Source organism: Rhinolophus ferrumequinum, chromosome 27, assembly GCF_004115265.2.
Source record: "Rhinolophus ferrumequinum isolate MPI-CBG mRhiFer1 chromosome 27, mRhiFer1_v1.p, whole genome shotgun sequence".
Taxonomy (NCBI): domain Eukaryota; kingdom Metazoa; phylum Chordata; class Mammalia; order Chiroptera; family Rhinolophidae; genus Rhinolophus; species Rhinolophus ferrumequinum.
The window spans coordinates 24,750,356-24,763,039 of record NC_046310.1 but is presented as its reverse complement, the minus strand read 5'-3'; the positions used below and the strand labels follow the sequence as shown (position 1 = coordinate 24,763,039).

Sequence of the window (12,684 nt, the reverse complement as noted above, 5' to 3'; positions counted from 1 at the left end):
AGCCCAAACGCTCTGAACGTCCCTTGTGAAGAAAACGAGGCCCAGATTTGACCGAGGAATTAAAACTAGAACATAATTCTCCTGAATTTAAGAATCTTTTTTGTTTGTTCTGAGAAAGACATAATCTTTATTTGACTATTCCATGAAACATGATTCATAGAAACCTCCTCTCGACTAAAGGAATGTCTTAGGCTCCTCTGGATCTCACTGAAGGCCTTGCTCACAAAAGTAAGTTAAGGATTTGCTGATTATTTAAAATCAATAGGTCACGATCTCGTTCTTATGTTATCATTTCCTCGAGCTAAGGTGCTTAGTACTACATCTATAATGTATCAAGGACATCTCCTAGTCACAAAAGTTCAAAGCCGATGTCAATTCTATACACAGGAAAATATTTGCATTATCTATGTCGTAGTTTGACAGGACAGAAGTTCTTACAATGTTCCCTCAGTCCACCCCACTGAGTCTGGACGACAGGCTGGCACGGATTCCTTGTCAAGGGTGGCTTTTCAGGACGCACATTCCTAAGGGCAGCAAAGCACCCCCTTTAGGGGGTGGTTTGCAGTAAGAACTTTGTCAAGAACAGAAGAAAACCCAGGAAAGGTCTCATTCAACTTTCTTAAAATATTTGGCTATTCACAGTGGGTGTCAGGAATTATTTCCTTACCTTTATGGATCTGAGGCATGAACAACATGCATTTAACACAACAGCAAAGGCCAACCCTGGCAGGTGTGGAGAACATGCAGGGACCCACATGTGAGCTAACATGTCTGTCAGTGCAATTTTCAAAAACAGATCAAAAAGCCAGAAGGGAGGACAGGTGCATGGAGGCCCCGGCACAACCCTGATGTAGGCGAGGGCCAGTGACGGGCCCAGGTGGACCGGACATCGGGGCGGGGAGACCGGACATTGGGGTGGGGAGATGGACATCGGGGTGGGGAGACCACACATCGGGGCGGGGAGATGGACATCGGGGCGGAAAGACTGGACATCGGGGCGGGGATTGGGGTGGACCAGGCACCAGGCCACCTCGGTCCCAATCCCAGCTCAGCCACACACTGTCACTCTCCCAGCCAAAAAGGTCCCACTTCATTCCTTCTAGGAGCAGGCTGGAGGTTCTCCCAAACCCTTCAACTGTAAAATCTATCTGCTCATCTCATTAAAAGAGCAAGCAATTAATCACATGGTAATAAGGAGCATTTTCCAAAATACACACAATTACTCTGCCTGGTATTTTAGGTGCTGGCGGCAACTAAATAACAGCACAAACACAAAGCTACAATATTTAGAATTTATGAGGACCACAAGGAATATGATTATCTACATGAGGCTGCAAGACAAAGTCGCACATCACAGGATGGCAGACAGCCTGTGTTTTCAATCGGCCAGTCAATCTGGCACCTTAGAGCTAATCCGATGCCACTCAAGGGGACCTATTTAAGGGCCTTGAAAAACAGAATACATCAGCTTCTTAATCATCGCTGCAACTCCCCAGTTAATGCCATGAAACCAGACATGAACAAAATAAGCCCGTGAGCATGGCATGAGTGAATGTGCTAATATTCTGTCTTTTTCAGAAATGAATGCAGTGCTCGTCCTTGGTGCACCGGAACAGGGGTGTAATGGAAGAGGTTAGGCTAAAAGAAAGAAGAAAATATGAAAAGATTCTTCATGAAACACTGGGGACTCTCTCTGCCGCTGTCACAAAGGAAGAAGAGCTGACCTCTGAGCTCACGTGAAACAGACCTCTGGAGAAAAGTGCTTCCTTTGCTCATCTGAGGAAATCTAAACTGCATCCCAAATAAGCTGGCGAGGCAACTTCCAGGGTCAAGACCAGAGTAACATGACCACTCGCTCAGATTTACGCGGCATGCCTGCCTCTGGAGAATTAACACATAAATGTGAAGCTTACTTTTATTATCCAGCTGAGCTCGGTATTTGGTGAATCCTTTCAGCCGGACTCTCTGGCCCAGAAGATCAAGGAATTCTTCAAACGCCGGTCCCGCCGTCTCATTGTTGTACATCTCCTCCTCTGTGCTCTGGCCTGCTTTGCAATAAAGGATCCCAACCTTGTGCTGAAAGCTCAGCTGAAATGGAGGAGAAAAGTCATTACTCGGGAAAGCGTATCCGCCAAGCTATCTTCCAGTAAAATTAAAACACAGAAGCTTAGAATTCTGTTCTCAGAAAAGTATGCCCATAAGCAAGTAAGCAAAAGAATAAGCAGCTGTCATTGCACAAACTGCTACAAATGCATCCCACAACCCCAAATACTGCTGCAAATACATGCCAGAACCCCCAATACTGCTGCAAACGCATCCCAGAACCCCCAATACTGCCGCAAACTCATCCCAGAACCCCCAATACTGCTGCAAACGCATCCCAGAACTCCCAATACTGCTGCAAACGCATCCCAGAACCCCCAATACTGCTGCAAACTTATCCCACAACCCCAAACACTGCTGCAAACACATTCCACAACCCCTCAATACTGCTGCAAACGCATGTCCCACAACCTCAAAACAGGGCTGGAGAAATGGCAGAATCCTTAAGAAATGTATGTACAGTGTGGCCACGTGGGATGGGCCAGGTTTCCAAAATGAACAGAGAAGTTCAAGTGTCCACTCAAAAAGATACAGCTGTGGAAATGCTTAATCTTCTACCTTCCACAGAGTAACAGCCATCACCTTCCATGTCAGGAAGAAAAAGAGCCACAGGCTTTTAAAAGTTTGCCCTCTTTGGTTCCTAGGGCTTTTTGTTGTTATTTGAACATTCATGAAAATATGAAATATGAAAGACTGTAATGAAAAACAAATCAAATTAAGGTCTGGTAAGAAAAGAATCCCAATGGGCATGTGACATCTGTACATAAATAGAATAATGTTTTGTTTCCATAAGAGTAACTTTGCCTGTACAATTACACTCATTTCTACAGTTTTGATTATCTTGAAAAGAAAACATCTGCTAAATCCACAGTGGGCCATAAAGCATTTTAATAGCAATTGAAGAGTCCCTGCGGTCACCCCATCTTACAAGCAAGCCTACCCCATGCTGGAGGCCGCAGGACGGCCTTCTCCCACGGCCGGAGGGAAACTGGACCCACCCTGACAGCTTCCTTATTTTACCCAGAGAGGAACGACTTCTCACTCATGAAACCACAGCACTTAATCTCACTACCAGCAATCTGAGCCTCACAACCTGACAGATTATCAGGCATCATCCATTCTCTAAAGGTGTCAACCCATCACGCTGTTCGCTTTTATTATCAAGCCACAAAATAGCGCCTTTAATCAAAATTCATAGCTGACTATAGCAGTAAAATTAGGCAGAATGATGCTCATTCCCCTTGAGTGACAGCGATAAAAGCAGTCTCATCTGCGTTACCCAGTGACAACAGGCAATTCAAGAGAGGCAGGGAGACACCTGCTCGGGGAATCGAAGGAAACAGCTCACGGTGCTAGAATAAATTCAGAGTTGAGCAGGTAGTGTCAACTGCAAAAATACTCTGAATGGCTTTGACCTTGACTACGTGCTATGAGGGGTAGGAAAGGAGGCGTGACCTGTCCAGGCTGCCTGAATGACAGCCCTCCGGGGCGGCCCGCACACGGGCAGGCCCCTTTCTCACAGTGAGGATAAGGAGGGCGTCCTGCGGGGGCCTGGGGTGCTGTGCACGAGCCCCTCACCACCTACTGCTGTGAACTGCACCAACCAGTTCTTCAGTGGGGCCAGGAGACCGTTTCCATCCATTCCCCAGCGATCGAGGAATAAATGTTTCCACCGACTCAAGTCTCCAAATAAGCGAGATGCCGCATTCGTGCTAATGGACCATCACCTTCAAAATCTACTCAGCACATATAATAAAAACGCCTGATGTTATTTCATGACTGACATCAACTGCCCCTAGTGACTCAGAAGACATTTCCGTATCTGAAAGCATATTAGGGAGACACTCATGAGTTAGCAGTTGTCACCACGGACGCCGATGACCTCAGAGAGTGTCAGGGTCTGTGCTAATCCTCTAAACTGGCCTCAGAACGACTGGCTGGCACCCCCGTGTCATGTTAGTTTGCCTGCTCCTTCGCTGTAGAAGAGGATTTCAGCTCTCTCCAGTTATTGGCGCCTGCCTGAAGGAGAGTCCAGCGGAAACACCGTGCGATGACAGCACTGGCCGTAGCCCCGTGCCCACGGCCGCTGCCTCCTCTGCCCCAGCAGTGACTGCTCACCGTCACCTGCCCTCAGGGCTCATTCGGTCCTGTGCTGCTGTCCCTGTCTGCCCGTCCCCTGCCCCCTCCCCTGCTGCTCACCTCAGAGCACTGCCAGCACCAGGTGCCAACGCGGTGTGGCGTCACCTTGTGCCACCCTGCCTCCAATGCCCCCAGCCACATCAGAGCGGGTCCCAGTCTGTGTCCCGGCATTCCAGCAGGAAACCCCTCCCTCTCCTCCCACCCACCAACTTGGGGACAAGGCCCGGAGCAGAGCTGTTTGGGGACAGAGCTTGGGCTGGTGCGGCCTCATGCTGGGTAAGCAGAGCCCTCACTGGACTGGCACAACTGCTCTCTGCGTCCGGTGGACTTGATACTCCTGTGGGCTCTTCTTCAGGCCAAGGCCAAGTACGGCTGACCCGTGAATGACATGCGTTTAAACTGTGCGGGTCCATTATAAGCGGATTGTTTTCAGGAGGTACGCACGGAGCTGTAAATGTAGTTTTTTTCTTCCTTATGATCTTCTTAGGAACGTTGTATTTTCTCTTCCTTTTGATTTTCTTAGTCGCATTTTCTTTCCTCTAGATTACATACAATGCGAATACAGTGTTTAATACACGTAACGTACAAAGTACGTGTCACCTGACTGTTCGTTATCAGTAAGGCTTCCAGTCAACATCAGCGTATTAGCAGCTAAGCTTCTGTGGAGTCGAAAGTTATACTCGGAAGTTCCGCTGGGAGGGGCTGGTGCCCTGGCCTCTGTGTTCAAGGTCAGCTGCGCCTGTGGGACCGAGGCGGCCCGGGTCCTCCTCTGCTGACCGCAGTGACGTCTGCCTCCCACCTTTCCCTCCTCCCAGCGTCGGGCAGACCAGCTGTGAATAGATCCTAACCGTGAGCAGGACCTGCGTTTCCATCCAAGAAGCCACTGGGCCCATGAAAATTAAGGGATGTGGCTAAAATAGACTTCAAAACCATCAGGGGGTTTGACAATGGCCGGAACTCTGGCTCCAGTGAAAACGCCCGGCCACGCACACATACGTGCACGCGCGCGGGTGCACACACACGGAGGGGCACGGCACGGGCACGACACCAGTTCACCTCTCACAGACACACACCAACTCGGCCTCTTGGATCCGGGGGCAGCGTGAGGAGGCCAAGAAATGGCACTCAGGAGACAGGACTCTGTCGTGTGACTCAGAACAAACAATTGTAGATGGTTTACCAACATGGCTGCAATTCCACTAAAATGGTAACAAAATGCAACATCTGGTGAAGAGACAGCTCTCAAATGAGTCTCTTACAAACCTCGTGAAACAATCAAAATGTCACATTAACTACTGCACCTCTTGGGGGACATCAGAGAGCGAGCAACACACTCACAACACAGAACAAGGGAGACTCCAGCTCCCCAGGCCCCCAAATTCCCAGTTCTCCCAGAACAAGGTTCTGGTTCCACGTCCTTTAAAGCACCCATCATTCTACTGACGTTGACCTGGCCCATCTGACGTCAATCACAGCCAGTCCCACAGTCCTGCGATGGAGCCAGGCTGGCACAGGCATCTGTACTGTTCATCTGACAAATTAGTCACTTGGCAAAATGCCACACCACTTCAGCACTGACACCTGGACGTACAGACAGACACACTGCACACAGGCAGATAATGCTGCACGTGCCTCCCTTGCTTTCCAGGATGGGAAGAAAAAACTGACTATTTCATTCCCAAGACCAGGAGTCTTATCATTATTGACAAGAAAATTTAAACTTAAATCGAGGTGACAAAAAACAGCCTCAGAATCGCGAATGTGAAGCCGTCCGCCTGCAGACTCCCAACGCCCTACCTGTTCCAAGCACAGCCTCACTCCTGAGACCTGCTGGACTTCCTCTGAAGCCAACCGATATGTCAGTAAACACCTCTATCTGGGGTGAGGGGAGGAGAGAAGGGGGCAGTTGGTCTTAAGAACAAATTAGTCATTCTGCCACAGATGCCAGAATATTCTAAGATAGTGAGCTGTCATAACTTATCTGACTTTTAATTTTTAAAAAGCCAACCTGTAGCATTTTATGAATTCACCTGTTATATAAATTAGCATAGTCTTTATTAAAAACTGTAATGTTGTAAGTTGAGAGGTGAATTTATATAAAGAAACAAAGCTTTCAAAGCCCTACTATTAAATAATCACTTTCCCTGTAATTCTCTACAGCATGGAGACTTCCTGCTCCAAACATCTCACCAAACTTAAGGAATGGTGTAAGTGACCTGAGAACCCGGGACGGCCCACTAGAACGACGTGTCCTGGGGAGAGCAGACATCCCAGTGACTATGTCACACCCGGATGGGTTACAGACTCCAAGAAAGCGGAAGCTGACAAGATACCCTTTCAATAAGTTTCCAAGGTTGTAAACCATTAAGAACAGCTCCATAAACCTGGCCCGACCCGCTTCCTGGGCAGATTAACCACCAGAACAAAGAACAAAATGGCACTACCTGGAAGAAAATCTCAAACCCCCCCAACAGGTTAGTGGGGACCCCTAGAGATCCTGTAGAAACTGTGATTGTTAAGAAAGCTGTTCAATCTCTTTTAAAAATGAAAAGAAAGAGTATCTTCTTCAGGTAACATGGGAATTAGATACCACTAAGGGTTATGAGAAGTTAAAAATGCCCCATTATACACCATTACGAAAGTATACCAAAGTCAAACAAATACCATCTCAAAAGAAAAAACACGTGAAATACAACTAGACGTATATAATGTGTTGCTTTGCTTAAAAGCAGAACCCAATATTCAAAGTGAACTCCTTGACATCAGATTGTGAACAGGTGATCCTTAAAAGTGCCTAACATGCTTCAGGTAAACAAAAGGCCCGGCAGAGCTTCGGGACCTATTCTGCTCCACAAACGTCCCAACACCTGCTTTGTTCTGCGAGGAGACAGTTACCTGGAACTGCTGCAATGTCTCTCGGGGCCTTGAGGACTTCGGGGTTCATGCTTGGGGAAATGGGCCACCTCTGGAACTTTCCACGGTAGCCCGAGGGGACCAAAAACCTCATGCACCAGGCACCTGCTCTGGGCAAGCGCCATGACAGGTTTTAAGGGAGAACCAGTGTGTCCTGGAAACATGAAGGGACAGAAGTACCAGGTGGGTGGCAAGCTCTCCCCAGGGACTCCCTCACAACACGTCAATAACAATGAATGGTGTTCTTCTCATCAACACACTTGAACTCTGAGTGCTGAACCAGCAGCGGCGCCCTCCCGCTCCCTCCGCGGTGACACGTTTCTCCCAGCTATTGCACGGGCATGCCGGGAGTTCCACACGGCTCACCAGTACCCGTCATGGTAAAGCCCAGGTGTGTATCCCACGATGCCAGCAGTCAACTGCTCAAGCCCGGCGTTTCGGTTTCGTTCACGTTTTTACCACGCCGCCTTCATTCTGGAGACGGGCATGGCAGCACTGCTCACTCAGAGTGTGATCAGTGCCTGCGTCCTCCTGAGGTGGGAAGTGTAACCAGTTACAAGCCGGTCACTTTTAGGACCCCAGCATGTGCGTACCAGGTCGCCAATCAGTACACCAGTCAGTGTTACTGGGTCATCCAAGAACGACCTCACATTCCCTCAGAAGCACGTAACAGAGTTTTCCTTAGAGAATTCTGGAAATATACATCGCTACTGTATTTTTTAAAGCATGTATTTAAAAACAAATACACTCATTTAAAATAAAATGCATATACGTGGGTACCTACGTCTCAGTCTCCCCTATAAGTAGTCTTGTACAGGAAATCTGAAAGACCTCTTTCCACCTCCCGGGCCACCATCCCATCCCGGTCCCATCCGTCATTAATTCTCCCCTGGACGATGTCGCCAGTCACAAAACTGAGCTCCGGGCCACCACGGGTCTCTCTCTGTCTTCACTCGCCTGTCCAATGCCTTCGACCAGAACAATCATCCTAAAATACACGTCCTGCTGGAAAACCTTCAATGGCTCCCCACCACCTCCTGAATCAAGTACTGGCCTCAATCCTTTTTTTTTTTTTAATCCTAACCTCCCCATGTGTGCCCTTTTCTTATAAAGAAACAAGTCATAGCTCCTACATACAACAGCCAGCGACTCGTATCTCCTTCTTAGAATTGTACCCACGTCTGAAGGCCCAGCTCCAGCGCCACGTCTGTCAGGAGCCCGGCCCTACCAGCTGCATCTGCAGGGCCCCTCTCTGCATCTCCATGTCTCCGGAAGCCACTGCCACATTCTGCCTTGCCGCAGCCTCTGTGCTCTCGGTCTTACTGTCCCCATGAACTGGAGACTAGGTCTCAGCATCAGTCTTCCTACTGCACGTGTTCATGGCCATCTGTTAGCACAGGCCTCGCACGCAGCAGACAAGAATAAACCTTAGCTCGGGGAGGGCTCGACGTGAGTTTTGTAAACCCTGCGGAAAAACACCACCGACTCCTAATGTTCCTGAGTCAGAAGTGTCCCTGCCAGCTGGGACTTATCAAACCCTGGTAAAAACAAGACAGGTCACATCTCAGCAGCAGTGCATTTACACTGTGAAGGCATCGCGTTTCTTAACTAGTAGACAGGCGTGTTGGGGAAAAGCCAGAGACACAATACTTCGAAGGATTACAAATAAATGAGGTTAAAAGACAGACGGATGGGAAAGCTCCATCTCCTGGGGAGCAGACACAGCCTCGCGTCACGCAGCATACACACCCCTTGCTCATCGAGCTTGAGCAGCTGCTCCGAGACCTTGGGTGAGCTGGACGCCTGGCGCAGGCACTGGGTGCTCAGCTCCGGGATGACGTACTCCAGGACCTCCTTGAGAGGCAGGCCCCGCGCCGTGCCGTGCCGGGCGGTGGAGGGTACGGCATCTTCTAAAATCGCCCCTCGAAGTGTTGTGAGCTGCAGGGCAAAGCACAAGCCTCCGGTTACTATTGATACAAAGGGGCAGGAGGGTAAGTGGTTTCCGAGTGGGAAAAGGGGACAAAAGTTCTCAGTCTGAGCCAGCCAGGCGGGGTGGACATAGCGGACTGCAGCCTGAAGAACGAGGGGGAGCGAGACCAAGCATGGCTGCGAGAAGCGGAGACATGGCCGTGGCTCTGGGACCAACAGGAACAGGACGTGAGGGACACAGGGGATGGCGAGGCCGGGTGGCCGTACTCACGCTCCTCCCACCCTTCCCTTTCCTCTTCCCTATCTCCGTACTGCTTCTCTTCTTCCACTGCTTTCTCTTCCTCTACTGCACTTAGCGTGCTGCGACTCCCGAAGCTGAATGGGGCTATCCAGTGACCCCACGGGCAGGTGATTCGGGGCTGAGACAACTGCCACCGAATTCTGCCTCCTGACTTATGACATGTCCTCAATGACGTCACGAAAGCAGGGAACATTACCATGACATGTGCCTCAGTTCTACAAATCAAGAGGCCTGGTTCTGACCCCGCCGTCTGACTCGAGGAAGAGAGCTGCTGGAGGGTAACGGGGCTGTGATGACGGTGCAGGGATGCCTGGCGTCACACAGGCTCTGGAACGCACTGCCCCACAGAACCTTCCGCAGAGAGGACGCTCGCTCTCTGCCCACACTGGCTCAGATGGGAGCCCCTAGCCTTACTGGCTACTGAACGCCTGGCTGTGACCAGTAGGACTGAGGAAGTATGTTGTTAATTTTACTTACATACTTTCAATTTAAATAGCCACGTGCAGCCGGTGGATAACACTAAACTGGACAGGGCAGGCCTGTAACTTAACAGATGTCACTTCAAGAGAGAGGCTTTCTCTCGGATTTCTCCATCACGGAGCCCAGGTCCCTAGAGCACCCAAGACTCGGCAGTGGGCACAGTGGGCAGAGGCTCACGCACAGTGCAGGCGACCTGCAGAGGGCTTCTTCTCCGTCTCATCCGGAAGTGGGCAACCAAACTACACATTCTGGAACACCTGCCAAATACAGTCCCCTCTAATAAAATAGGGTCAAGAGAATAAACCCAAAGTACAGGCCAGATCTAATTCTTTACATAAACCACCATCTCTACCCACACGGCTACTGTAAGTGCCATTTTTGTATACTAACATTCTCTCTTTTCACTCAAAGCAAGACAAGCAACGAACTACCCTGGGTCCCCCTTGTAATGAAGTGTGGGTGACAAAGCTACCACACTGGGAAAAACACGAGACCAACAGTCATCTACTATGGCCACCTGATTGTTTTAGATTTTAAAGTCATTTTTAAATTCAAACATGAATTGTAGAGTTCACAATTGTCCCGTCTCAGCCCCGAAAACCTTGCCTTCTTATCATCTTTTCCTTTCTGTCATGTAAGCTGGCAGTCACATCACTGTCACTTAATACCCATGACAGCTTTTCAAATTTGTTATTTGGAATAAAAAGGTATAAGTTTGTTCAACTATCTTGCATGCTGTAATAATTAACATTAAAACGTCAATGCAATACTTATGTGAGACAACCTAAAGCATCGCACCCAAGGCTTCAGCCAGGACGGCAAAGCACCAGGCCATCGGTTACCTCGCTCGTCCTGAAAGCCACCCGGTAGTTGAACTGTGACCCTTCTTTCTCCTTGGCGTCCTCCACCTTCTCCCGCCGGATGCTCACTGCCACGGGACCCAGGTTTTCGTCGATCCCAAAGTAGTTCTGGTGCTCTGTCGCGGAAGAGAGCAGAAAGGGACAGAGAGCAGGATGGTATCTCAGCGCTAGAGGATCAGCGGAAGAAACCCTACAGGGCTTTGGATACACAACGCCCCCAAATGTGTGCGGTCATTTTTTGGGGTTCCAAATCAGATGTCCGTTTACACCTCATTTCTATCACTCCCTCCGCTCCTGCTTTTCAGCGGTTCATGAGCCGCAGGACGGCCCCTCCCCAGGTGAGATTTCGGTATATGTTAACAGCATTTTCAGAGCGAGTGCTGCCATCTTAGGAACTTGTCAAGACAGGAACCCAGCTACGTGAAGAACCATTATGCAACAGGTTCCCTCCAGCTGTGAGGTCACCTTCTCTGAATGAGGGAAGGGCTGACCTAATAATAGCCACTCAAACCAGCCAGCATCTGGGGACCACTGGAGTGGCAAAGACCACCTTTCATTATGATGTCATGAAAGCACCTAATAGTTTAAAGAAAATTTTAGCAACAGACAGAAAATACAAAAATGGTCACTAAGTTGCTGAGGTCAAATCATATATTCAAATACGATAATTAGTTTACCATCTTATCCACGAATCATTTCTTTCACATAAAATCGCTGGTCCTGGAGGGATCTAAACTCACACAGTCTCACTGTAAGAATGGACTCTGAGGCCCTCCCGTCCATCGAGCACAGGGTCCCAGGACACACTTCTTAAGACATGGTCACGAGTCTCCTGCTCATACGTTCAACAGCCACGTGCCAGGCACTGTTTCTGGAGTGGGACACAGTCCAGAAAGAATCCCACTTGCGAAGTTGGTGGTCTAGTCTGAACTCTTGTCAATGGGGGGTGGGGGGAAGCTCACAACTGTGTGACAATCACGTCTGCAGGGAGGCCACTTGTGAACAAGCTCTGCTAAAGTAGTGAAAATGCTTCATGCAGCCGAACTTTTTAAGCGTTGTCTCCTGAAGGGACCCAAACACAACACCACTCAGATGTGGTCCGACCCGTACCAAACAGAGGGTGCCGTTACCCAAATGTGCACGCACACAGCTGATCTATTTGTAGCAGCCATCACGCAGAGCGAGTGGGAAGCCAAACCAGGCTGTCCGTCATGCGTTTCTCAATGAACTCCTGCGGGTCAGCGCTCCAAGGTGCACACTTATAAAATCGAATTGTCACCCTCCATGCAAAATCACTCTTGCTCCTTTTGAATTGGCACCTAATTGGTTTTGGCCAATCTTTCCTGACTCATGGTTAAGAAAACACATAATATATCAAACATTTATAAGCTTGAAGAAAACTAGAAGTATTCCAAAGGTTTTGGGTTGTGCGAACATTTTCTGCCACAGCAATTTCTGAAGGGATAAGAAATGTCACTCAGAAGGTAGAAAACAGGGTGAGTTCAACAGAAGGAAACAGCACCCGCGTCACTCCAAGCTGATGTTACCCAAAGCCACCAACGAGCACTGGCCAGGTCTCGAAAGCACATCGTTTACTTCTTTACTTGTTGCCACCAAATGAGAGGCATACTGACATTATTTCCCTGCAGAGCCAGTTGGGGCTAAAAGCAGCAAGTCAACTGTTGCCGGGGCTGAAAGGTGAAAGACTGAGCACAACCCGCACTCATACAACAGGAAACAGTCTTCGTTTTCCATGGGTGACTCGTCCCTGAGGTAAATTACGTACTGGTAACTGCCAGGTTGACTGTTACAAACACGAACAACTCCAGTGGAATTAAGTGTATATGGAAAAAAAGGTATGGGATTGAGGGCAGCTGACCCAGAAGCACTTATTTGTGGCTTTAATCAATAGTGAAAAAAATACTCACTGAAACCAGAGACTTAAAAGTTACTTGTCTA

At 49.0% G+C, this 12,684-nt stretch overlaps 1 protein-coding gene across 5 annotated transcripts in view; it reads right to left on the bottom strand.

The window, feature by feature from the left end:
* Positions 1 to 12,684, bottom strand: part of SIPA1L2 (signal induced proliferation associated 1 like 2) — a 200,769-nt gene that overhangs the window by 76,660 nt on the left and 111,425 nt on the right. For all 5 annotated transcript variants that reach the window (XM_033099637.1, XM_033099641.1, XM_033099640.1 and 2 more), the window contains 3 exons: positions 10,708 to 10,841; positions 8,905 to 9,093; positions 1,914 to 2,088 (listed from right to left, as the gene is read on the bottom strand). In XM_033099637.1, the coding sequence (XP_032955528.1) occupies positions 1,914 to 2,088; positions 8,905 to 9,093; positions 10,708 to 10,841 (498 nt within the window). The remainder of the gene's footprint in view (positions 1 to 1,913; positions 2,089 to 8,904; positions 9,094 to 10,707; positions 10,842 to 12,684) is intronic.